Raw genomic sequence first — 26,911 nt, forward strand, 5'->3', positions numbered from 1 at the left:
ATAGAGTAGTTACAGTACAGGAAGTGAGTCCACTTGACCCATCATATCTGTGCTGGCTGTTTGGAAAGCAAGTCAACTAGCCTCATTGGCCTTTCCTTGTGGCGTGACAAGTTTGCTTTCGCTTTCAGTATTATCCATTTCTCTTTTGAAGCCTTTGCTACCTTGAGCATGCTTTCAGACCGAAGCCTTCCATGGAAAGATCCTATTCTCTCACTCAGTGAAGACGTTTTCCATCATGTCTGCACTGCTTCTTAAATACGTGCCCTCTAATTCTCAATTGCTTAACCACAGAACAGTGTCTTCGTTAAAACCCCTCATGATCTTAAATATCTCTATCAGATCCCCTCAATCCTTTTTCACCAAAGTGAAAGCCTCAACCTTTCCATCTTATCCATGTAACTGAAGTTCATTGTCCCTGAAGCAATTCTTGGGAATCTTTTCTGCCCTTTCTCTAATGCCTTTACATCCTTCCTAAATTGCACCTGCTACTCCAGTTGAAGCTGAAGTGAACATTTTAACAGGTTTACCCTAACATTCCTATCTTTTTTTGATATTGTGTCTCATTTGACTTTTGACCTTGTCCACCCTCCCTGTCCAACTCCAGCATCTACGCACCCTATTTTGATATTGTAACTAACCTGTGATTGTCTTTCTAAGCTAGGAATCTCAAGTTGCCATTTTTGGTCATTACTGTTTTTCTCCAATTGAATCGTGTCTCTTTTTTTAATTTCCCAGCTTGGAACGCCACATGCAGAACCAACACGGGCACCAAAAACCATTCAGATGCAAACTTTGCTCATTTAAGACTGCCTTTATTAGTGGCCTCAAGAGCCACATACAGAGAGCTCATGCTGGTAAGATTGCTTTTTAATACACAATATATATTGTACATATATATGTTGTTGAGATGTGTTCAGTGGGAGATTAGTAACAGATTCAAGTAAGCAGATAATTTGCATCCATTTAAAAGTAATTAGATTTTACAACAGAATACTGTCAGGGTAAGGATGGTGAATGATATGTAAGCGCCTGTACAGTGAGCAAATGCAATGCTGTATTGTATGAAACATCTAATGTATTTTTATAGCAGTTATGTATTTACATTTTTGCATGTATCTAAGTAGCAGCTGTAAATATTCAGGCAGCACAATCTCTTAAATTTACATCTGTGTCCCATTTTAATGTGTATTTGAATGGAATACAAAGTTAAAAATCATGCAATGCCAGGTTATTGTCCAACTGGTTTATTTGGAAGCACTACCTTTCAGAGTGCTGATGAAGGAGCAGCGCTCCGAAAGCTAGTGCTTCCAAGTAAACCTGTTGGACAATAACCTGGTGTTGTGTGATTTTTGACTTTGTACACCCCAATCCAACACCGGCACCTCCAAATCTTGATTGGAATACTTCACTGAAGATTCATTCTTTTAATTCCAGTCTCTTAAACTGACACTGGAAGTAAAACTTTTGTTGTGATCTTCTCATTTATGTAGAGTTTTAAATATCAGTGAAGCTTGCAGCCATTGTTCAGTTAATATTTTACAAAAGCAATTTGACAAGATCTATGACTTGGTGTGATGGCCTGACAGCAAAACAGTTTCAGGAATTAGGACCTTGTAATCTTTTCATCTGGCATAATAGCTTCCAGTTTCCGTATAGCTGGGGCACGGCATTTAATATACATTAAAATGCACAAGTGCTTCAATGCTTAACCAAGTTGGTAAGACTGCAATCAGTACATTTTGTTGGTTTTAAATAAATTCTAAACTCTGAAATTTACTCCCAACCTCTCACCTCCTTTAAGGCACTCCTTTAAACTGAGCGTTTTTGACAAAGTTTTAGGTTAGCTGCCTTAATACCTAGTGGCTCCTTCACAAATTTTGTTTTATGCTGATCCAGTGTTTTTTGAAATTATAATGAAAGGTCACTTCCTTTTGTTTCTCAACTAAAAGTTAATAATCGTGTTCACATTTCCTATGTCCCTGACCAATTTCTTTCCTAACCAACCTAATCAGAGATGTTATAATTCACCTCTGGAGCTGATTGGACGAACCTATGTCTCTCGGTTCAGGGATAGGGATACTACCACTGCACCACAAAAGGACCTTTACTGTCTCCTTAAATGATACACACAGTCAGCCTATCATGCCAATGTTGCCTCTTTTAAAGAATTATCCAGCTGGTTGCACTTACTCCTGTTCCTTCTCCTCCTAGCCCTGAAAATTGATTCAATTTCCTTTTGAGTGTTGTTGAATTTGCTTCAACATTTCAGATTCTTATAGCGCATCAGCATTTTAAACACCAGAATGTCTCCTAGTCTCCCTATGACTCTTTTTCCAGTTAGGAATATGGTGGTCTACTGGTTATGTTTTAGATTAATAATCCCGTAGGCTGATGTAATGAACCAAAGACAACAGTTCAAATCCCATAGCAGAAAGTGTGAAATTTAAATTCAATTAGCAAAATAAATCTGCAGGGAATAATGAAATGAGTGGATTCTCTTCAAACTCATCTGGTTCACTGTTCATCATGGAACAAAGTCTCTTGTTCTTACCTGGTCTGCCTTACATGTGACTTCAGATGCAAGCAATGTGATTCACTCTTAATTGGCCTCAGAAAGAGCCTTCCAAACTGTTCAGTTGTAGCAAACTGCATTTTCTTGCAATAGTTCAAGAAAGCAGTTCACTGTCACTTCCTCGAGGGCATGAAGGGATAAGCAAATTAATGCTTCTCTTGTCCACATCATTCTCATCCCATCTAATGTCAAATAGATATATTTGAAAACGCAAACTTATAATTTTCTATTTGTTTGAAACATTTTCCTAATGTCTGCTTCAAAATGATTAGAACCCCGAGTCAATTGACCTTGTTTTAATGAATTCTCTAGTCACTGATTGATTTGCTCGTGACTAGCCTGTTTGGACCAACTACTAGAATTATTATCTTTAACGACAACGTGGTTTTTTCTTTCACTGATCTAGCCCCCTCCCCCTCTTTTACACCATTTCTCCAGATTTCAGGCACCATGTTTGACAAGCAAATAGTGCTGATCACATCTCTCACCATAGCCCTGATTACCAGTGTGCCACTGTTGGCGGACATGTCTACTGCTGCCCTTGCCCTAGACTCTGGCATTCACTCCCTGAACATTTCTACCTCTCTCCTTTTGTTTTAATTGCTTGTTAAAACTCATTTCTTTGCCTATGGTTTTAGTCACCTGTTCTAAATTTGTCTGTGTCCAAAGTTAATGCTTCTACGGAAGCACCTTTGGAATTTTGCAAGAGCTGCTATGTGAATGCAGGTTCTGGTTCAGTTTACTTAAACGGTATTAAGCACATTTTGAGAAATTTTAAGCAGCTATTCAAACCGCACGTTTACCCACCATTAAATTTATACTCCCACAACCCAATCAGACTCCAGACCTCATGTCACTTGTACAGTCTTTCTGGCTGAGTCAAAGCCGTGACCACTTTCTGACTTTTTGTGTTAATGTGATCACTGTAGTCTGATTACCTCTTACAGATCCAGATATTTTTCCCCTCTACTATTATTTTTGGAAAGGGAAGAGTATTAGATAGCTTGTCATCCCTTGCCCCTAAAATAGGGATTCAGTGACCCCTGCTTATTTATGCCTGTTCAGATATGTTTGAGCAGTGCACCAAGTAAAACTCAACTCTGAGGCAGTCAGGGAGTTATCACCTAAAATTAACAGTCTTCAGAGTGTAAATTCAGAGTACAAAAGCCAAGTATTGTGGATATTGGAAATCTGAAAGAAAAACAGAAAATGCTGGCGCAAGCAGATTAGACTGCACCCCTGGAGAGAGAAAAAAATATAGCATTTTCAGGTTTGTGACTTGTTGAGTTGAATTCTGAAGAGAAGACACAGATCTAAAACACCACCTCTCTTTCCACCACCACAGATATTGGCAGATCTGCTGAATATTTCCAGCATTTCTTTTTTCATTGCTTACGAGTACAGTATTGAGATAGCTAAGAATAATTGAATCTACACACAGCAATTTCAAGGATATTGTTACACTTCTGTCTGATATAGTACCCAGGGACTACCTGGTTCAGACACTGAAAATTATGAATGGCTGGAAACTCCTATTAGTTTAAAACTATCCACTATAAACACCAGGAACAATAAATCTCAAATTAAGAGACATGATTCTTTTGGGAGGATGATTGGGAGAAGAAGAGATTCTATTGTACGACTTGGAGCAGTAATTACCAACTGAAAGTTTAAAAAACAGATTTATGCTAACTGGCTATTCAAAATAGAATGAAGCCTGAACGTCTCATGCATTTCTGGAACTGGGTGAAATTTATATTGAGATTGAACACCATTTTGCATTTGAACAAAACAATGAAGTCTCCGATTCACCAAGGATCACTGTGTCTGTCTTGTAAAAAAAAGACTTGGAAGTGTAGCAGTAGCATTCATTTTTTTCCAATTTGCTTAGCAATTACAACCACCGTTTTTACATGCTGAAACAGTTGTTTTTAACATTCCCTTAAACAGTTTTTTCGAGACAATAGATGTTCCAGTTTGGCATCTCACAGCAGTGGATTAATGAGCTTGCTCAGTCTCCAACTGTAATAGAACCACATTACAAAGGAACATCATGCCCATTAAACCCATCATTTTATCACCGCGTTACCCAATTAATTCTTCATGTGCCGCCCAACCACTACTATGTAGTGTTTTGTAGTTTGTTTCATATTTCAACTTGATGGCCTGCAATTCCAGAACTTAATTTGTGGTGAGATTTGGTGGTAAAATTTTAAATTTTTTATTGGATCTGCATATGATCAGAGACTGTGCTCTGCTCAGTTGTACGGCGTGATCCTTGATTATCTCTTTTCATTTATGTGCTCGTGCTTAACACACACTTGAATTTGTTAGCCACTAGTTTTAGATTATGTGCAAGATGGATAGATCAACATGAATTGTAAGTAGAATGTGCAAGTTAGATTAACATTAATGTCTTTTTCGAAGAGAATTTTTAAAATATTTAAAAGTCATAAAGTTTATATTATTAGCACAATCTGTATTGCATATAAAATCATCTAAAGGTTCTTAACTGGAGTCAAAAATCTCTCTCCCAGCACAGACTGGGGAGAAAATCTGAAAAGACACCTGAAAGACTGTCATAAATTTGTGCATATTATCAATTGGTGGCGAATAATCAATCCAGACAAGGACTGACATAAAATACAGGAAGACTTTAATTTCCAATTATTTATCCTTTCTGCAAGTTAATTAAATTCAACAGATAAAAATGCGGGAATACAGTAGGGTTGTAAGAATAGGGAAGTCACTTATTACTTTGAAGGTGCATGTCCAGACAGGATGGCATTAAAGATTAGAAGCCATTTTTAAAAATAAGCACAAAAAGTAGCAACTTTTATTTCTGGAGAAATAGAATTGAAAACTAGGGAGTTAATTGAAATTCATGCAGTTTGATTGACAATTTAACAAGAGTATCACCCTAGACAGGATGCAGCGAAGACTTACAAAGGTGATATCAGAAATGCGTGAATACTACCAGGAAAAGATTGACAGGTTGGGTTCCTTTTGCCCTGGGGTAAAAAAAGGGAAGTCTCAGGGAGTGATCTAATAGAGATCCTTTAAATGATGAAAAGTTTTTATTGTGGATACAGATGTTGTTTCTTTTTGGCAGGAAAGAGTGTAACCAGAAGTAATTAATATAAGATTGTCATCATGAAGCCCAATAGAAAACTTAAAAGAATTTTTTTTACCAAGAGAATGATGTAAATATGCAACTCACAGCCATAGGGAGTGGTCAAAGTAAATAGTAAAGATGTATTTGAGATGAAACTGAGCAAGTATGAGGGACAAATGAATAGATAATAATGATGGTAGATTTTGTTGAGAGGATGGTAGGAGGCTTGAATAGACCATAAAAACTCTGATGGATTGGTTCGACCAAGTGGTCTGCTTCTGTGTCACACATATATAAGCTATTAATATTTATTTGTAATATACCCTTAACTATTGTAAATCTAAACAGCTATGATCTCCGATAACTTTAGATTGCAGTGTGCAAACAGTCATTGTCAGTTCTTTAAAAAGATTGTTTTCTCTTAATTGGGTTGAATAACTGAGGGACTGCTTCATTTACTGTGCTTTTGAACTGGTATCAGAATCTAATGTCAGTTTCTGGCTTGTTCGTGAGCTTAGCTTATGTGCACCTTGGGGCTATTTTTCAAACTAGGATTTTCTCCAAATGTTGCTGCTGTGACATCAAGAAAAGCAATCTTTATCTAATATTTTCTTAAAAATTAAGAGAATGTTTAGTCTGCAGTGGAAGGGGTGTGTGTGAAGTACAGCACCACAAAAAGATGGTTAGAGGTAGAAGAATTTATAGGGTCATTTAATGTATAATGTTTGAGGTGCTTCAGAAGAGTGTTATTGTTTTGACATAATATGATACTTGAACATGTGACCTTCATAAATCATGATGCCAGAATTTAAGCCAGACCAGCTGAAAACAAACCAGCTGGGGTCCACCCAGAGATTAGGTTTTTTGATCTGGTATTCTGAGATTTATTAATAAAGACCATAATACCGTATCATTTTACAACTTCTCAAATTGTCCTACCACCTTGTGTAATATTTTTCTGCAAATGATTCCAGTCCCCTTTGTTCCTGTATCACTTTTAAAATGTTCCCATTTGGTTAGTGTTGCCAATTTTGAATCTTTTTGCACCTTCACGAGTGCCTCTGTCAGACTGGCTCAAAGTATACAAACCAGTGGGATTATTGTATAGCAGCATTCAATCACATTTGACACCTCTTTAATTATTATTAACTAGTTGTCAAGCTTTCACATTCTCTGTTCTAATGATTAATTGGCATTAAAGGAAATTAGAAGCTTGCTCTAAATCGATCACTACCCTGTCCACAATGTTTGGTTTAGTCAGAAACTCATGACTAGCAGCATCCGATGCTATTGTGAATTCTTTCATCATTTCAATGGATCTTTCATCCATTTTAGTAAGGTTTTGCTGGTCTGATGAGAGGAGTTAGGGTTACTCCCCTTCAAGCACAGAGATTTAAAGGAGATTCTTGAGAGGTGTTCACAATTGTGTTCTGATTTGATAAATTGATTAAGGAGAGATTGCCCCCATGCATGGGAAGGTGGGCAAACTGAGGAGACTGATTTAAGGCAATTGGCAAAAAGCTCATGGGACAAATGAGAATGTTAGCTGATGAGTTGTTATCCTCTGAATGCACTCTCTGTAAAAGCAATGGAAGGAAGTTCAACAGTAACTTTCAAAAGGAGATTAGATAAACACTTGGAAGGAACCATTTTACAGGAATGTGAAAAAGGAAAAGAGGAGTGCGCTTAATTGGCGAACATTATCTCCAAATGTCCTCCATCTGTGCCGCATAAATAATACTAGATCTAAGAGGCATAGCTATCAGGAGGGATTGTACCGGCTTAGGGCTCCATTCTCTAGAGGTGACCTGATGCTTTTAAGTTTAAAGAAGATTTCAGTAGGATAGATGTTTTCACTCATAGTAGAAATGAAAATCACTAGACATCAATATAAGATAGTCACTGCCAATGCGATGTGGAATTCAGTGAAGCATTTTTACCCAATGTTCAAAATGTGGAACTCATTAGCAAAGGGAGTGGTTGAGGTGAATAGTTGCAGGTGCAATTACAGGAGAATTGAATAGATTCATAAGGGAGAAAGAAATAGAAAGCTATGTTGATGAAATGTGACTAACCGAGTTGGGAGGATGCTTATGGGATATGAACCCTGGCATGGACCAGGTGGGCTTGCTTGTATGCTGAACATTCTATATACCAGAAGGAATATGACTTGTGTGATGTTTGTAAGAAAGGACACGTAAACCTCCATTCATCAGTTTGATTTAAAGACAGAAACTAGAGAATAATTTCTATATATTTGTGAATCTGCAAGTGGTTAATGAGTGGGGACACAGTAGATAAACCTTGGAAATCTTTTGCACTCTATTGATTTTTATTTTTTTCTTCCATCTTTAGCCAATTGTCTAAGACTGAGCATTGGTCAACATATGTTTGTATTTCTGTATCAACTTTACTACAATAAATATCCCAGGATGCTTATTGGAGGCATTATAAAATAAAACAACACTGAGATGCGTGTGGAGATGTCAGGGCAGATGACTCAACGCTTGGTCAGTGAGGTAGTTTTTCAGGAGTGTGTCAAATGGGGAAAAGAGAAGACGCTTGCGTTTAAAATTGGGAAAATGTAAGGAGTGAGAATAAGAGAGATTCCTGGAGGGCTAAAACTAAAGAGATTTAAGGTGATGCAGTACTCGGAGCCAATGTCAGACAGTGAGCATAGATGATAGGTGCACAGAAGTTGGTGCAAGCTGGGATATGAACAGCTGATTTTTTTGAAAAGATCAAGTTAGATAGGTATCCAAATTGTGAAAAGTAATTCATTGCACTTTGCACATAAAGAGAACATTTCCCAAAACAGCCAAAACCATGTGGTTCACTAATGTCCTTTAGGGAATGAAATCTGTCATCCTTACCTGGTCTGGCCTACATGTGACTCCAGACCCACAGCATTGTGCTTGTTTCTCAAATGCCCTCTGGGCAATTAAGACTGGGCAATAAATGCTGCCTGAGCCAGAGATGTCCACATCCAGTGAGTGAATAAAAAAAGGCATTACCAATGCATGATACAAAGTCAAAGGTAAAGGTAAAGGATCTAGCACATTAATTTAGCTATTTACTAATGTGCAAAAGCTCTGTTTGTTTGCTCTTGGCTTTGGCGCTGAGAGTATATGCTTCCCTGAGCGAATTGTTTAACTGAAAATGTGCCCTGGGAGCAGAGGGCATATTCTATTGTTTAGATAAAGATTCACGTGTGTGGGTGTGTGTTTATATCTATCACTACTACATTCTACAATATAATTAGGCAATGAATTTATGATGACATAAAGACATTTAAAGTGACCTGAGCTGTGTTTTGCCATTTGAAAGCCAACTAACAGTTTTACGTACCATTTGCCCATAGCTACTTCAAAATTACATAATGATCTGAATAGTTAGGGGAGCCCAAAGCAGCATTTTGTTTCTCAAAAAAAGCATTTGCATTTTGTTGTGTCTTGCCAGTGGAGTGCACGTACAGCTGTTCCTACTGCTCCTTTTCCACACTGATGGTAAATCAGCTGAAACAACATGCACTGAAAGTGCACGGCCACGTACTGACCGTGTCCAAACTCCACACTGACCTTCCAGCAGCCTTCACTTCTGCCGAAAGCCCAACACAGACTCAGTCCCAGGCTGAGGGAGTAGCAGAATCAGATGGTAAGCTGCTCATGGCTATCTCTGATGTATGCAAGTCTTAAATTGAAGTTATTTTAAATGCCTTCAAACTGTTCATGAACAGAAGCAAGGCGCATGTGATTTTTTTTTTGAAAAAAAATTCCATCTTATGTATTATAACTGTGCATGAATTTGCGTTCAAATTCTGCCACATTCCCCTCCCACCACCACCCCAACCATAAGACACAGCATTCTTGGTTTTAAAGAGTTAAAAAGGGTAGGAGAATGTTTCAGTGAACATTGTATAACTCAAAACTTATGGGGAAAGCAATTACTGCTGTTGATGTATTTTTAGTTTTCTTTGGTTAAGAATTGTTTCTAGCTCATTTTAGAAGAGCATTTTCGGAAATCGTGTAAGACCCAGTTATTACTCTGTGTCCTTATTCCAGACCCCACCTTCTTAAAATTTCCCTTCGTCAGAAACAAAGGTAGGAGATGGTCAACGTTCTGTTTTGCGCTTTCTTTATCTGTCAACAATCCCTTATTGGCCATGTACAATTGTACAAAATTCAGTATTAATATGAATAAATAATGAAATTATGGTCTGCTCTTCCAAATTGCTTCTGCAGCCTAACAAAACCAATTGTCTGCACTGCTTTGTCCTGTACGCAATTTTTAGATTGAAATTGATAACTGTTTCAAATCCCTAAAGTATGTTGCCCCTCTGAACACTCTTCACCTGAGTAATGGCTGGAATTTCTCTGATGTCCATTGGGGACAGGGAAATTCTTCCCAGTTTTGTTTGATTCTGCTTCCTTGTTCTGCCTTGCTTTTCCTGCAACTCCCAAAGGGTTTCAGATGCTGTACTTGCTTTCCCAAGGCTTTCTGTTGCAAATATTTCATACTGGCCATTATTGGTTTGATAATGGGATTGTCTGGGGCCTTGGTTGTTGTGCTTCAAGCTTTTATCCACAATCTGCAAGTGGTGAGGGGAGGCTGGAAATTGCTTGTGGACAGCTTTGGATTTTACACAGTTTATGTGCACCAACTCTTCATGTGCAGATTCTTCATACTCTGAGCCACCAGATGTCCAACAACAGCTTAACCATTACCAAACGGCTGCGATGGCAAGAAACCGATCCAGTCCCATCCCGGTGCCATCTCCAACCACTTCCTGTGAACAGACAACCAAGGGCTATTTCAGTTGTGAGTTTTGCCAGTTTAATTCTGAATACATCCAAAGTATGAGGCGCCACTATCGAGACAGACATTGCGGCAAGAAACTCTACAAATGCAAGGATTGCCCATTCTTCACGGGGTTCAGGTAAGAAAATAAGATGGCAAGTAGCAAAAAGGACAACACGTGTTTTAAGTTTTGTATGGTGTTTATAATAAAAGGCAGCAGTCCTTTCAGTCCTTGAGCCTGCTGGACCATTCATTGAGACCATAAGTGATGTTTATTACAGCTAGTTTTATTCTATACTATCTCTACTCAACAGAAACCTCTTTAGCCAAATCCCTATTTAGTACTACAACTCTCCCTTCATATTCCTAAGATCTTGCTGATAAATCTGCCAGATTTTAGGTTCTGTTGATGTTTTTGAGAATAACGCTATCCAAAATCACAGTAAATTTGCAAGGGGGATGTTATATAAAGATGGAATATATGTGCTTCTTCCAAACACAAACATTTTATTTTGGACATCAAATTAAATCAATAATTTTGTGCCCATTTGTAATTTGATTTACATTTTACCTGTAAGAAGAGATCGGCAAGGTTGGTTATTTTCTTTGGTACAAGGAGTGCTGAGGGGTATAAAATTGTGAGGGACTGAGATGGCATCTTATTCATTCTATTCTCCATTAGTAGAGATATCAATAACCAGGAGGCACAAAATGAAACATAATTGGTGGAGAGGATAAGAGGGGAGTTGAGAATTTATTTTTCTCAGAGGGTGGTGGCAGTCTGGAACCTGCTACCTGAAAGTGGGACTTGCGAGAGGTGGAAACCCTCATCACATTTAAAACACTTGGAGATGTTGTAAACCTACAGGGCTATGGACCAAGAGCTGGAGAGTTGGCTTAGCTTTGATGGCTGTCTTTTGGGCTGGCACAGACAGGGTGGGCCAAGTGCTCTCCTTCGGTAGCACCAATTTTCTATATTCCAGCCCACTGTGTAAACTGTGTATTCTATTTATGAACTGTTGGTGAGTAACTTCACTGCCAATGACTAAATCCTGCTGTGCATACGTGTTCTGTACTATCAGCCTGACATCCAGGAGCAAAGTAATTCATCTATGAGAAGTAATGGATCTATGGGATTCTTTACTGCAGGGAGCTGTTGAGGCTTGCTCATTTGAAGGATATTTAGGACCAAGTTAGACTGATTCTCTTAATCATTCAGGGAATTGAGGGTTATGGGGTAAAAGTAGAAACGTGATCAGCCATGATCTCGTTGAATGGTGGAGCAGACACGATGGACTTAATGGCCTCCTTCTGAGCCTATGTCTTTTGCTAAGGCTCTGGAGGGTGAACTGTGCTGCTAAGATCATATTCTTTCTCTCTTTTGTTTCACATACAGCCACAGTGAGATTAAATAGACGTGTTCCCAGTTCTGAAAGGTTCTAATAAAGTAAATAGTGACAACTGTTTTCAATGGTAGGAAGATCATTATCCAAGAGGATTTAAGATAAGAAAGGACAGTGCAGATATAGGGCAGGAATTTGGAAATAAGATGGAAGGAGAGTAATGACATTGAGGTGCTGTATGATCTACAGTTGCTAATTTCTTGTGTTCTTTTGTAGAACCAAGATAAATGAGGAATTCTTTACTTTACACTGTGTTATGATTTGGAATGCATTGCCTCAAAGAGTGGTGGAAGCAGATTCAGTAACTAAGCTCAAGTATTTAACCAATTCTCTTTTGAAAGGAGAAACTTTCAGGACTGTGTAAAGACCAGGGGAGTGGGAGTAATTGAATAGCTCTATCAGAAGGGGTACAAAGAGCCAAATGGCCTCCATTGTGTTGTATAAGTATGTTTTAAGATGCCAAGTGCGAAATGAAGGTGCGCCTCTCCTGTTTCAGGCTTTAAAAGTCAGTGGTGATGTTTTATGTTTGTGTTGCAGGTCTACATTTTCTATGCATGTTGAGGGGAGCCACACCGCTCCTCCTGTTGAGGGTCCTAAGGACCTGCGTTGTCCTCTCTGTCTGTACCACACGAAATACAAAAGCAGCATGATTGATCATATCGTCCTTCACAGAGGTGAGGTTCCTTTTGTGCGAGGGCATGTGGGACATGAGATAAGTCAAGTCAGAGCTTTAATGGAATGGGAAAGGGTGGGTAATTGGTTGTCAGTGTTCCAGAGCATCTGTAACACTTTATCTTTTCTGAATTTTGAAATATTTTCACACTGATTGCATCTCTCTTGACAAAACTTTGTAGTTGTAAAGTCTGATGACAATAAAGTGTTTTGTCTCTGCTAGCAATAGACCCTTTACAGCTCATCATACTACTCTCCGAAATATGCCAGTATATTCTTGTCTTGGGGAAACTGAATTCTCATGTCATTGATTTTAATAAGTATGTCTAATTGCTGGCCTCAAATTAATTGCAGACTTCAATCTTCATGTTATGCTTGCCTCCAGAGCATAATAATCTTAATCTTGAAAAATTAATGCGTTGCTTTTGTGTTCATTTGTGAGCAGCATTTCATCCTTTCGGGTCTAAAGGTGGCAATTTGTGAGGCTTGTCATGACGTATGTTCTTTCATCTTGTATCTTTCAACAGAGGAGAGAGTTGTGCCCATTGAAGTCCGTCGTTCAAAGCTGTCCAGACACTTGCAAGGAATTGTTTTTCGTTGTGATAAGTGTACCTTCACCTGCTCCAGTGACGAAACTCTGCAACAGCATATGGAAAAACACAAGGAAATGAAACCATACAAGTGCCAACTGTGTTATTATGAGAGCAGAATAAATGATGATTTGGAGAACCACCTTCAGGAAGAGCACAAAGTAACTTTGATTATTATTATGGATTGTGTCTTCCTCCTGGTCTATAATTTAGTAATTAAACCACCCCATTAACAATCTCCAGTTAAGTATTTTCCTACCATTAAGCACAGCGTTGAACTCTTCAAGTTACCTCCACCCTACTAATTCAGATTAATTGTTGACAAGCTTTAACTAGTGAATGGTGACTTCACAAATTTACATTGAACATACGAAAAGAAACTGGTCAATGCCAGTTTTAACACTCCACATGAGCCCCCATGCATCCCAAAGCTATTCCTTTCTCTGTTGTGTTTATCTAGCTCTTTCTCAAATGCATTTTGCTGTTTCTCTCAACTCAATGTGTTAATGAGTTTCACAATCTTGAAACGACCTTGAGTAAAGAAATTTCTCCTAAGTTTTTGACTTAGTAGTGACTAATTTGTAATGATGTCACCTAAACTTATGAGCCTATTATCCAAACATCATATGTAACTTTCAGCACCCTTTTCATTTGACTACAGTGTGGTAATATAGTTAGTTATTATGTATACCTTATAGGAGAAAGTGAGGACTGCAGATGCTGGAGATCAGAGCTGAAAATGTGTTGCTGAAAAAGCGCAGCAGGTCAGGCAGCATCCAAGGAGCAGGAGAATCGACATTTTGGGCATGAGCCCTTCTTCAGGATTCTTGAAGAAGGGCTCATGCCCGAAGCATGTATACCTTATACCCAAATAAGTTATATGCTACAACTGTAGAGATAAAGGAATAATTTACCTAGATAAATACTCCAAACTTTAGATCGTGGCATTTAAAAATTGGGTCTGGAAGCACCTGATGTGTAGTATCTTTATATTCAGTAACTGCATTATTGATAGGGGAAAAATGCATACTGTGGTTGATGGGAAAAGCTACAAAGAATGCAGATTAATGACCTGAAGTCTGAAAATTACAAACCTTTACAGTTGCCTTGTGAATGGCCAGTGCAGTTCAAAGCCAGTTCAAGGATTTACTGAACTCCATGCTCAGACCGTGATATCAGAAGAAGTCTGCCAAAATTGCACCTAAAATTATAGTATTAGTATTATTCATTCAGGAAGATGGGGGGAAAATAGCAGAAGTTACATGCTTGTCCTTGAGAAGCGAAGGCAGTATTTTGCTTTTCATGACCCCTTGGCATGATAGGATCATGGACTGATTCATCACTGAAAGAAGTCCCTCAGTCCATTGTTCCTCTGTTTGTTTGAAAGAGCTGCCCAATTAGTCCCATTCCCCTGCCCTTACCAGCAACAAATGTCAGGTAGTGACTTGTTGCATCAACTCCCATCTGGAACTTTGCCAGTTAGTTTAAATCTGTTCTGTATGATTTGAATCAAGAACCTTCAATATATTCTTATGTTTTTGATTCTGTCTGATAACTAAAACTGGGAAAACTAATGATTGACCAGCCTTTAAACAAAATGGGTAATGAAATGTGTGTTATGGGGTTTAAACTCTGCAGGTTAAGTTGGTAGTTCAGTCAATTTGTGCCATTAATGCAACTTGGGCTAATTTCCACAGTTAGGATCCAATCTTTTGAGTTTTAGAGAACAGTGCTGTCTTGGAAGAATTGTCCAGAATTATGAATATTTTGGCATTGTCCAGCTCAGTGTTGAGTCAGAGATTACCACTTAAAATAAACTGGTAAAACTGAATTGTTACTTATAAAATCTTACAAAAGAAGCAGAGTCAGGTAAGTCTTTTGTTTAATGCAGTGTTTTTTGCTGTGATCTAGAATGCACTGCTTGAAGGGAGAGTGGAAGCAGTTGCTACAGCAACTTCTAAAGGTGGGTGAGATAGATTTTCCGAGCTGTGGGGAAATTGGCAAGGAGTGGGACTAAATGGATAGGCCTTTCAAAGCAAAAACACTAGTGTGAACGGCTGATGGCCGCCTCCTAGTCTTATCATGAAGAAAGCTGCTTTGAAAAGGAATGATGCAGCGTTGCAGTTTTCTTGTTTTCCAATTGAACCATGGTTGAAGAAACATTTCAACTAAATCACCCCTTAAAACATTGCAAATGCTTTCTTTTCAAGTATTTACCTAATTTCTCTTCTGAAAGTTACAATTGAATCAGTTTCCATCACCCTTTCAGACAGTGTATTCCACATTATAGCAATACATATTAAAAGATTCTCATCACCTTTCTGGGTCTTTTACCAACTATTTTACCGTATTAAAGCCCTTCATAATTTTGAACACCTCTGTTAAATATCTCATTAATTTTCTCTCCTTTCAGGGGAACAGTCTTTCCATGTAATAGAAGTCCCTCATTGCTGGTATCACTTTGTAAATCTCCTCAGCACCTTCTCAAATGTGTTGACATTCCTCGTACAATGTACTGCCCACAATTGAACACAATGCTCCAGCTAAAACCTAACCAGTTATTTACAAAGGTTTGGCATAACTTCCTTGCCTATGGCATTTTGTTTGGATGAACAAATATAGAGACAATGTTTGTGTGTTTATTTTATGCTGGCAACCTTTCCATTTCTATATTTAGGATTTTTCTGATAAGAAAACAAAAATGAGAAAGCACACAATGGAAAAGTAATTGATGTGATGGCACTTAGTGCTATAATTCTGCCAATCAGTGTTTTCTAATCTGCATTGGAAAGCCTCCCAGAATTAATTGCTACATTTTCACATATAATAGTCTTACATATGTAGAAACATAGAAACAGGAGTAGGTCATTTGACTCATAATGCCTGCTCAGCCATTCAATATGATCATGGTTGATCATCAAGCTCAAAACCCTAATCCTGCGCACCCCCACCACCAATATTCCTTGATCCCTTCAGCTCAATAAGAGCTACATCCTCCTCCTTCAAAATGTGCAATGTTTCCACTTCACCCACTTTCTGTGGTAGTGAATTCGACAGATTTGCCACTCTTTTTGGGTGAAGAATTTATTTCTCAATCTCAACCCTAATAGTTTAACCCCTTATTCCTTAAACTGTGACCCCTGGTTCTGCACAGCCCCAAACATTAGGAACATCCTCCCTGATTAGTCCTATTAGAATTTTAATGGCATTCTGAGATTCCTCCCCTCATTCTTCTAAATTCCAGTGAATACAATCCTATCTGACTCTGCCCTGCTGTCCCAAAAATTAATTTGGTTAATCTTCGCTGCACTCTCTCTAAAACAAAAACACTCTTCTTCAGATAAGGAGAACAAAACTGCACACAGTATTTCAAGTGTGACCTCACCAATGCTGTGTATAGTTGCAGAAAGACATCCTTATTCATGTACTTGAATCCTCTCTCTCTGAAGACCAACATACGATTTGCTTTCTTTACTGCCTGCTGTACCTCCACACTTACTTTCAGCAACTGGTGCACAAGGACATCCATGTCTTGCTGAGTATTTCCTTCTCTCAGTTTACAGCTATTCAAATAATAATTGACCTTCCTGTTTTTGCTACCAAAGTGGATAACCTCCAATTCATCCACATTATTTTACATCTGCCATGCATTTTCCCACTCAACCGTCCAAATCACACTGCAACTTCTCTGCATCCTCCTTACAGTTCACTTTTCTTCAGCTTTGTATCATCTGCAAATTTTGCGGTATTACATTTAGTTTCCTCATTTAAATCATTAATATATGTTGTGAATAGCCTCGTTTCCTAGTTGCTGTCTGCTAGTCAGGAAAAGTCTGTTAACCAATTTTCTGTCCATCTCAATGCACCACCCCCAATCCCATCCTTTTAATTTTGCAGATTAATCTCTTATGTGGGACTTTTTCAAAAGCCTACCTAAAATCCAAATAAACCACATTCACTGGCTCCCTCAATCAACTTCACTCATTACAACCTCAATGAATTCCAGTAGGTTTGTCAAACATGATTTCCCTTTTCTAAATCCATGCTGACTGTTGATTCTATCTTTGTTTCAAAGTGCTCTGCTATAAAATCGTTGATAATCTACTCTAGTATCTTCACTAATACTAATGTCAGATTCACTGGCCTATAATTTTCTGTTTTCTCTCTATCTTCCTTTTTAAATTGCGGTGTTACATGAGCTACCCTCCAATCTGTACGATTTAGTCTAGAGTCTAAAGAATCTTGAAAGGTGACCACCAATGCATCCACCACTTCCTTACATACTCCGGTTGTAGGTTATCAGGCCCTGGCGATTTATCAGCCTTTGATCCCATCAATTTTGTGTGCACCATTTCTTTACTAATGCAGTTTTACTTTAGTTCTCCCATCTCACTAAAACCCTGTGTTCCCTATCATTACTGGGAAAATACTTGTGTCCTGTTTTGTGAAGACTGAAGTGAAGTATAAACACAGTTCATCAGCCATTTCTTTGCTCCCCATTATAGATTCATAGAGTCATAGAGATGTACAGCACGGAAACAGACCCTTCAATCCAACTCCTCCATGCCGACCGGATATCCCAACCCAACCTAGTCCCACCTGCCAGCACCCGGCTCATATCCCTCCAAACCCTTCCTATTCATATACCCATCCCGATGCCTTTTAAGTGTTGCAATTGTACCAGCCTCCACTACTTCCTCTGGCAGCTCATTCCATTCACGTACCACCCTCTGAAAGAGTTGTCCCTTAGGTCTCTTTGATATCTTTCCCCTCTCACCCTAAACCTATGCCCTCTAGTTCTGGACTCCCCCACCCCAGGGAAAAGACTTTGTCCATGCGGCTCCACACAAAGGCCGCCTTGCTGATCTTTGCGGGGGCCCTATTCTCTCCCTAGTTACCCCTTTGTCCTTAATGTATTTGTAAAAATCCTTTGGATTCTCCTTAACTATATTTGCCAAAGCTATCTCATGTCTCCTTTTTGCCCTCCTGATTTCTCTCTCAACTATACTCCTACTGCCTTTATACTCTTCTAAGGATTCACTCGATCTATCCTGTCTATACCTGACATTTGCTTCCTTCTTTTTCTTAACCAAACTCTCAATTTCTTTAGTCATTCAGCATTCCCTATACCTACCAGCCTTCCCTTTCCGTACCCCTGTTTCTGACTTTAAGGGATTGACATGAGTTTTCAATAATCTTTTTCTCTTTACATACCTGTAGAAGTTATACTGTCAGTTTTTGTGTTCCGCGCAAGATTACTCTCATAATCTATTTTCCTGTTCTAAATCAATCCCTTGGCCCTCCTTTGCTGACTTCTAAACTGTTCTCAATTATCAGGTCTATTGTATTCTCTTGCCAATTTGTATGTGTTTTTTTTGCCTCTGATACTATTTCCACCTTCCCTTGTAAGCCATAATTCGGCCACTGTTCTTTTTGCATCTTTCCGCCAAACGGAAATAACCAATTTTTTAGTTCAGCCATTTGCTCTTTGAATGTTTACCATTGCCTATCCACTGTCTTTCCTTTCAGTAACATTTCCCAATCTGTCATAGCCAACTCTTGCCTCATGCCATTGTAGTTTCCCTAATTAAGACTCTGCAAACGACTTGGGGTTTGCATACCTGATGTTGATACTGTGTGGTAATGCTAAAAGCATAAGGCAGGGATTAGAATTCCTTTCACTTTGGAAACTTTGAACACCATTTCCAGGCTTTTATTCCTAGTATGGTACTGAGGGAGTGCTGCCAATGTCCTGATTACCCCCTTGGGTGTATCATTGTTTTGAAGAGGACCATGAGAGTTCTCCATTTCCAGATCAATATCTATCTGTTAACCCACATGACAAAATTAATTATCATGTCATTAATTGCACCGATTCTTTGCTTTTTGGGGGCAGGTACTCGCATTGCACAACTTTGACTGCCACATTATCTTACGTTATAATAGACGCTACATTTCAAAAAGCATTTCCTCGGTTGTAAAGGGTTTTTAGATGTCCTGAGGTCAAGAAAGGTACTGTATAAATACATGCTTCTTTGTCACATCTGTAATGTTGATGCATTTTTAGAGTTTTGAGAATCTTAAAACATTTGTCACATTGGATGAAATGGAGGAATATGAGAGGACACACTAACTCCAGTGCAGACCAGTTCAGCTGAACGTCCTGTTGCTTTGCTGTAAATTCCATTCAAGCCTTTGAAGGTTCAGTAGGCTCTCCTTTTCTCGATTTTCAGGTGGTTCGCAACTTTGAATTGGTAGGTCGTGTAAACTTGGACCAGTTGGATTCTAAAGATAAGGACTGGCTCAGTAGTGAAGAAGAGGCTAGAGAGGAGGAAAAGGGCAACATCGTTGAACAAAGGGGTTCGTACTTTCAAGAATTTATTTTAAAAATAAATTTACCCTGACATTCTAGTCTTGTGTTCCCACTGAATATGTTGTCTCAAGGTGGTTTGTAAATACAGAGAAGGTGAGAAGGAAACAGATCCAAATATATCATTGTCTGCCTAGCACCCATAGGAAAGCGCATATTTTTTGGCAGTGACCAGTCTGCCAGTCACTGGCTTCAACGAAAACTGGGACATCCTGCAAGACTTGTCGCAAACAGTGTGCTTTCCAAAGAGCAAAGCGAACCACGTCTATTTGCATTGTCTACTTCAAATAAATCGCTAGGGACAATTCCTAAGCACAAATGGTCTGCGTTAAATCAATCTTGGTCACTTCCAGAGGTGGCCAACAGATGGGGGTAGCCCAGTGTTTCCACTGTTGTGCTGCCACTGTATGCAGACATTGTTAAGCTGACAGAGTGGCAGATGGTGGTAAAGGGTATCCTGCCTGGGGACTGAAAGTGCTCCACTGCTCCTGAGGCAGTGCATTACATATCCGATTTGGAAGCCAGGCTATTTTTGGTAGTGATTCAGAGTATTCATTCTTGTTCACAGAAATGTTAGGATAAATTATCTGTTAATTTGTGTAGCTAATTGCAATTTCCCTCTCATATCTGTAACCAATATCAGAATTCAATGCATCTTGCAACAAGCTTTAGTCTACTAAATTGGATATACTGAATCCTGGTTTCATTTCAGTGTGATTGCGCAATACCCATTTTTAGTATATTTAACCCCTAAATGAATATTGAAGGACTGTTAATACCATATATTTTTTAAGCAAACAACCCCTTCCTCAGCTAATAGTTTCCCAAGTGCCAGCTGTACCTGAGTAGGAAGCAGTCTGGGAGTAAAGGTCATGGGTTCAAATCCCAATCCAGGGAGACACAAACACGATTCTGGGTGACCCACTTTTTCAGAGATGTTCCGTCTGGACCCTGGGTGGATGTAACAGATCATGTGGTGCTATTTTGAAGAATAGAGAAGTTCTACTAAATAGTTATCCTTCATCCAACACCATTAAAACAGATTGTATTTATAAACTTTTTTTAGTGTAATAAAATAGACCAAGCTCCTTCCAAATCATTATTGAATGAATTTTGGCATTTGAGGTGCTCTAAGACGATATTAGGATACATCATCAAAGATTTGGTCAAGGCACAAAAACAGTGCTAGAGAAACTCAGCAGGTCTGGCTGCATCTGTGGAAAGAAAAACAGAGTAAATGTTTCAAGGCCAGTGACCCTTTGTCAGAACAGGGTCACAAAGGGTCACTGGATTAGAAGAGTTAACTGTTTTTCTCTCCACAGATGTTGCTATGCCTGTTGAATTTCTCAAGCATTTTTGGTTTTTATTTCGGATCTCTGTATTCCACAGATCTTTTTTAGTTTAGTCAAGGCAGTGGGTTTTAAGTAGCATTTCAAAAGAAACAAAAAAAGGGATGTTTAAAGAGGGAATTCCAGAGTATACAGTCCAGTAGCTAAGTGGAGTGATTAAACATAGAAAATACAAGCAGTAGCGTTTAGCCATTGAGCCTGCTCTGCCATTTAATATGATCAGGACTAGTCATCCAACTCTGTACCATGTTCCTGCCTTCTCCCTATATGCATTGATCCCTTTAGCCTTAAGAACTATACCTAACACCACCTTTGAAACAGTCAATATTTTGGTCTCAACTACTTTCTGTAGCATTGGGGATTGTAGGACTGGAGGGGATTTGTTTTTTGTTCTTTCATGGGATGTGGGTTTTGATGAAAAAAAAACAGAATCTTATAACCTACCTCTGCTTGAACTTGAACTGAGTAACTAGGCCATTTCAGAGGGCAGTTGAGATTGCTGTAGATTCAGAATCACACTTCAGCCAGACCAGGTGAGGATGGTCCATTCCTTTCCCTAAAGTTTTTTTTAATGACAATTAGAGTCATAGAGTCATCAAGATGTACAGCAGTGAAACAGTCCATGCTGACCAGATATCTCAACCCAATCTAGTCCCACCTGCCAGCAGCCGGCCCATATCCCTCCAAACCCTTCCTATTTATTAGATTAGATTAGATTACTTAGTGTGGAAACAGGCCCTTCGGCCCAACAAGTCCACACCGACCCGTCGAAGCGCATTCCACCCAGACCCATTCCCGACATTTATCCCTTCACCTAACACTACGAGCAATTTAGCAAGGCCAATTCACCCATCCAAATGCTTTTTAAATGTTGCAGTTGTACCAGCCTCCGCCAATTGATAATAAATTTCATTCACACCATTTTTTTAATTACTATAAACCTTTTCATAAATCAGCACCGAAAGGACCAGCAGTGTCCTGGCTGATCAAGAGGTCCTCATAATTGATGTAAAACACACGATAAGTAATAGAAACATAATGCAGGGGGTATATACATCAATGTTCTACTTTATTTACAGCATAGATCTCTTAGTGTAACTTTGCCTTAAATAACCTTACCAGCAAGAGAGCCTTCTCACTCGCACCCTCAGCTGTCTACTCGGACATTGCAATGTTTCAGTAAACTTGCACTATTTGAGGTGTGTATTTTTTTCCAGTTTGTTGGGAGTGCTGGTTCATAAGGTGCTGGTTAAATCCAAAGTTTGCTGTAATTTAAATTCCACCCACTGTTTTGTCCCCCAGAGCATTAACTGGGATTTCTAGATTATTAGTCCAGAGACATTGCACTCGCTCCCTTCAATTACAGAGCTGCAAAGTGATGAAACCATAAAGGGAGCAGTACATCATTTTGAGGATTTTAAAGTCGAGACATCACTTGACCTAGAGCCAAAGTGGATCAGCAAACCCTGACTGATTTTTATAACGTTTTATGGGGTGGCACAGTGGCTCAGTGGTTAGCACTGCTGCCTCACAGCACCAAGGTCCCAGGTTCGATTGCAACCTCAGGTGACTGTCTGTGTGGAGTTTGCACATTCTCCGTGGGTTTCCTCCAGGTGCTCCGGTTTCCTCCCACAGTCCACAGATGTGCAGGTTAGGTGAATTGGCCATGCTAAATTGCCCATAGTGTTAGGTCATCAGTCAGAGGGGAATGGGTCTGGGTGGGTTACTCTTTGGAGGATCGGTGTGGACTGGTTGGGTCGAAGGGCCTGTTTCCGCACTGTAGGGAACCTAATATAATCTCACTATTTGCAGAATTTTCCTGAATCCAAATTGACTGCTGCGTTTTTTCACATTAGAACAGAGGCCCTTTCAGATGTCCTGAAAATAAAAATAGAAGATGTGCAAAGTAACTGGACACCTTTTTCTGTTAGCATTTCCTTGTGCAGCATGACTTGTATTAAGAACTGGGTGTCTACATCCCATCCAGTAATAACAAAAAAAATCTGTTAACGAACAAATGACAAAGCCATTGTTTGAACATATTTGTGGCATTTAAAAAAAAACACACAAATGGTTTAAGTGGAAATTTCATTAAACCTGCTTTTAATTCAAAAGATCATTTGTACCACACCATTCCAACCATCCCTCCAAACTTTGGGTAATCTGTGCATCATTGCATTTGTTCAAAAACAAATTTAATTGTTAATTTTGAGATCATTTGTATTACAGGGATTGAAACATGCCCAGGAAGTGGCACACGTATTTACAATGAGAAAAGATTCCCATGCGAATTCTGCGGACGAACATTTGCTCGTGGTTTTGATTGGGAACGTCATATTCAACGACATGAAATGTAAGAACTTAAACTTGTCTCACAACATGCTCAAGGAATTCACGGTTTAAGCAGACACATGCATTGGATGGCTTTTTACCTTACCTGTGATATCTCTTTCACATTACTATTTTGTCTTTTTTAAACTAGGGCTCTAAGTGAGAGCAACCATCAAAAAACTGAAAACAGTCTAGTAACAGAGAATACCAGTGAAGAGAATAACACTACACCTTCAGGAGTGACAGAGCTTTTAGACTCGGCTGACAATTTACAGACAGAAGTCTCTTACCAGGACATTCCATCCTGTCCAATTTCTATAGCATCAATAAAGGAGAACTCCCAGGATCTAGATACTGAGACCAAAAACAAAAAGTCTGAGCTATGTTAGTATTTTGACGCATTGTGCAAGTTCATTCTTCCCTTCTAATTTCCCCCTCCCCAACCCGTGTTCTCCACTCCTTATCTAAAATGGTTGTTCATGTTGGCGCAAAGTTCCATGGATCCACACGACCTATCGGTACCTCATGGAAGTGTCTGCTCTTCCTGTGTGAGGCTGAGTGGTAAGTACTGGTCGACTATCAGGTGAAAGCACAGTGCAGCCCAGTCCTGCCATCTGCCATGTCTCCACACACGGGCACTGGAGTGTGATCGAGATCGAGAAACTCTGCTAATCGTTACCTCTTCCTTGTCTGAGACTAACTGTAGAACCTTCTGCTGCCTCCTAGGCGAAATCAGTTAACTCAGAGGGGAAAATAAGCTTTTTGAACACTTCAGGACAGTGTAGCTCTGGGTCATATACCATGTGGTGTTCACCTACTGAGCCATCTGTGGAGGGCTATTCCCGTCTTCCCCCTCCGCTCTCTAAACATCCTCGCTCTAGCTCTCACCCACCAAATCCCCACACACCACCTCCTTCAACTCCCCATTCTACCTTTGCTCCTTCACATCCCCCCCATCCCACCTCTCTGCTCTCCAGTCCTCCACATCCCTCTGCTCTCCTTTCCTTCTGCCTTCTTCCTCCCTCCACTCTTCTCTCCTAACTTCTCAGCTTTTGTTTCTCAGGTTTTCCCTTGCCTACCTTCCTGTGCCAGCCCCTTCTCATTCTCTTCCCCCTCCCGCCATGGTTCCAGCCCCCACCTACTCCACTCTTCTCCCCTTCCTATCCTGTTCTTTTCTTTTCCAAGTAAATTGTGTAAAAGAAAAAAATAATATTGGGCACTGCCTCATTAATATAGTGAGTTGTGTTTTTTTTTGAAAAGAACTTAGTATGGTCTTGTGGGAATGTCATTACTTCACTAGCAATTGTGACATTCATTGAAGTAATCTTTCATATTGCTCTTTTTTAAAAAAAAATCAAAATATCAAACGTGTGCATTGAGAACCAAATAAACCCCCAAATTTTGACTTTGATACAGCAATCAATCCATTGATGCATATCCACTGGGTCCTGGAAATTGATCAATCAAGCATCTGTGATTCAGTGAGTTTTATGTTATAATAGGACATTCTTTGCAGCTGCTGTATTGTAGCCTACAACTGGTCAAGTACAAGATTCTTGTTTGATTCATGTCCAAAGCACCATTCTTAACTGATTATTTTGATTCTCCATTGATCGTACCGTGCAAGCTGTAACTGCTCAAACTCTTGTCCAGCCACGCACCCAGTTAGAGATAATAAACTGTACCTCACGAGTTAAAGGGACACTTGCGAAATGGAAACATCACTTGTGTTGTTTTCTCTTCCTGTTTGGCTTACGATGATAAGAGGAGAATTATAAGTGTCTCTTCAAACTGGTGTTAACATGGAGTGATGGAGACATTTCCAAATCATGAATGAAGGACCAGGTTGGATGCAGTTGCTATAATTTGGCAGATACTGAGCCCAGGTCACTCAAAGCACCAACATATATTTAAGTTTTGCTTAACACAAAATTAAACAAACCTTACCATACTAAGAGTACATTGTTTTCTTGCACTAATGCATCTGGTTAAATTTTTTTTATCGGTTATCGATTATTTAAAAAAAACTTGTTTGTATAGCAGAAATGGTCCTAACGATTACTGTTAATGTAGGAAAAGTTGGTGCAAAAAGTGATATGATTTGCAGTACCTCAGCATTAATCTTTACTGAATGTTCATTCTGTACCAGTAATATCTGTTCATAAACTGTGTAGATTTCCTTTTCTTTTTCCTGACACATCTGTATGGAGATGTGTGTTACAATGTTGTAGTGAGACTACTTTACGTGAATAAGAATTCCATAGGTTAGATTTTGTTTGCCAAGTTTACAGTTTATTCTACTCCTGTTTTATATAAAACACTTTAATTAAATCACTATATGGGTTATGAAAGCTCATTGCTCATTAAATGATCTTTTCAGTTTAGCACACTTGTTTAGAGCTCAGTTTGGATCCAGGTGTTTGCATTTTCAAATGAAATATTATTGTGATCACGGTATATTTGAAATGATGCTTTCAGAGAACAGCAGCAAATACCCTGTTCCTTGAAGCAATTCATTAAACATCACCTATTTTCATGTTGAAAACAGGGGGCAAAATGGGAGCAGTTTCTGTGAAAAAGACAGGGATATTGCAGATTACCATGTATATTGTGTTCTTTCTGTTGTCTACATTGTAGTTTAGGAAACTTTTAAATATTTTTGTTATCTAAGATACTTTCGAAGTTGACTGTTTAGGATGTACATTGGAAGCCTGTTGTAATTTTAAAACAACTGTAAGGGTTGAGGAAATGAACTCTTGTAAACATTACCAAAATTGATTGGCCTTCCTCTGTATTTTGATAGTGCAGCTTCTCAGCGATGCTGCTTTAGTTTCTAGAATGATCTGTAAATACTGTACTTCCTGGTATTTTGTTTTGCTGACTTGATAAATAAAAAGTGATGACTCCTTTTTAATTTTGTAACTTTCTTAGGAGATTTGTTTCTTTCCCAGTTGTGCACTACACCAACAAGCTAGCTGAGAAATTGTATGTTCTTAACCTTTAGTTGTCATACGTTTTGAGACTGAGGTCAACTAAATTGAACGAGGAGAAAGTGAGGGCTGCAGATGCTGGAGATCAGAGCTGAAAATGTGTTCCTGGAAAAGCGCAGCAGGTCAGGCAGCATCCAAGGAACAGGAGAATCGACGTTTCAGGAAGAAGGGCTTATGCCCGAAACATCGATTCTCCTGTTCCTTGGATGCTGCCTGACCTGCTGCGCTTCTCCAGCAACACATTTTCAACTAAATTGAACACCATGCCCAGAAGTTGGCCATTGGTATCTTGAAGTAGAACCCTTAGAAAAGGATTTTTGGTTAAGGCCCAACCAATATCATGTTAAATTCTATAATCTTGGGAGCTTTGTGTGCTTCCCTTTAATAATGGACAGCAGTTTCTTCCATGATGACAAGAGTTACAAGAAACTACAAAGATATCATTTGTGCAGATGAAATATAATGAGACATTTTGGGGCGGCATGGTGGCTTACTGGATAGCAGTGCTGCCTCACAGCGCCAGGGAGCCAAGTTCGATTCCAGTCTTGGGCGACTGTGTGGAGTTTGCACATTTTCCCCGTGTCTGCTTGGGTTTCCTCCAGGTGCTCCGGTTTCCTTCCACAATCCAAAGATGTGCAGGTTCGGTGAATTGGCCATGCTAAATTGCCCATAGTGTTAGGTGCATTAGTCAGCAGGAAATACGTGTGGGTGGGTTACTGTTC

General features: G+C 39.2%; 1 protein-coding gene across 6 annotated transcripts in view; it reads left to right on the plus strand.

Moving 5' to 3' along the window:
- Window positions 1-26,118, plus strand: part of znf462 (zinc finger protein 462) — a 106,959-nt gene extending 80,841 nt beyond the window's left edge. For 3 of the 6 annotated variants that reach the window (XM_043717166.1, XM_043717172.1, XM_043717179.1), the window contains 9 exons: window positions 736-854; window positions 9,147-9,341; window positions 9,749-9,787; window positions 10,362-10,623; window positions 12,425-12,561; window positions 13,087-13,310; window positions 19,383-19,509; window positions 23,098-23,221; window positions 23,351-26,118. In XM_043717166.1, coding sequence (XP_043573101.1) covers window positions 736-854; window positions 9,147-9,341; window positions 9,749-9,787; window positions 10,362-10,623; window positions 12,425-12,561; window positions 13,087-13,310; window positions 19,383-19,509; window positions 23,098-23,221; window positions 23,351-23,588 — 1,465 coding nt within the window. In that variant the 3' untranslated portion in view covers window positions 23,589-26,118. The remainder of the gene's footprint in view (window positions 1-735; window positions 855-9,146; window positions 9,342-9,748; window positions 9,788-10,361; window positions 10,624-12,424; window positions 12,562-13,086; window positions 13,311-19,382; window positions 19,510-23,097; window positions 23,222-23,350) is intronic. The other 3 variants (XM_043717184.1, XM_043717188.1, XM_043717196.1) reach the window with 3 other exon arrangements.
- The last annotated feature ends 793 nt before the right edge of the window (window positions 26,119-26,911 follow it).

This window comes from Chiloscyllium plagiosum, chromosome 2 (assembly GCF_004010195.1).
Source record: "Chiloscyllium plagiosum isolate BGI_BamShark_2017 chromosome 2, ASM401019v2, whole genome shotgun sequence".
Classification (NCBI taxonomy): Eukaryota; Metazoa; Chordata; class Chondrichthyes; order Orectolobiformes; family Hemiscylliidae; genus Chiloscyllium; species Chiloscyllium plagiosum.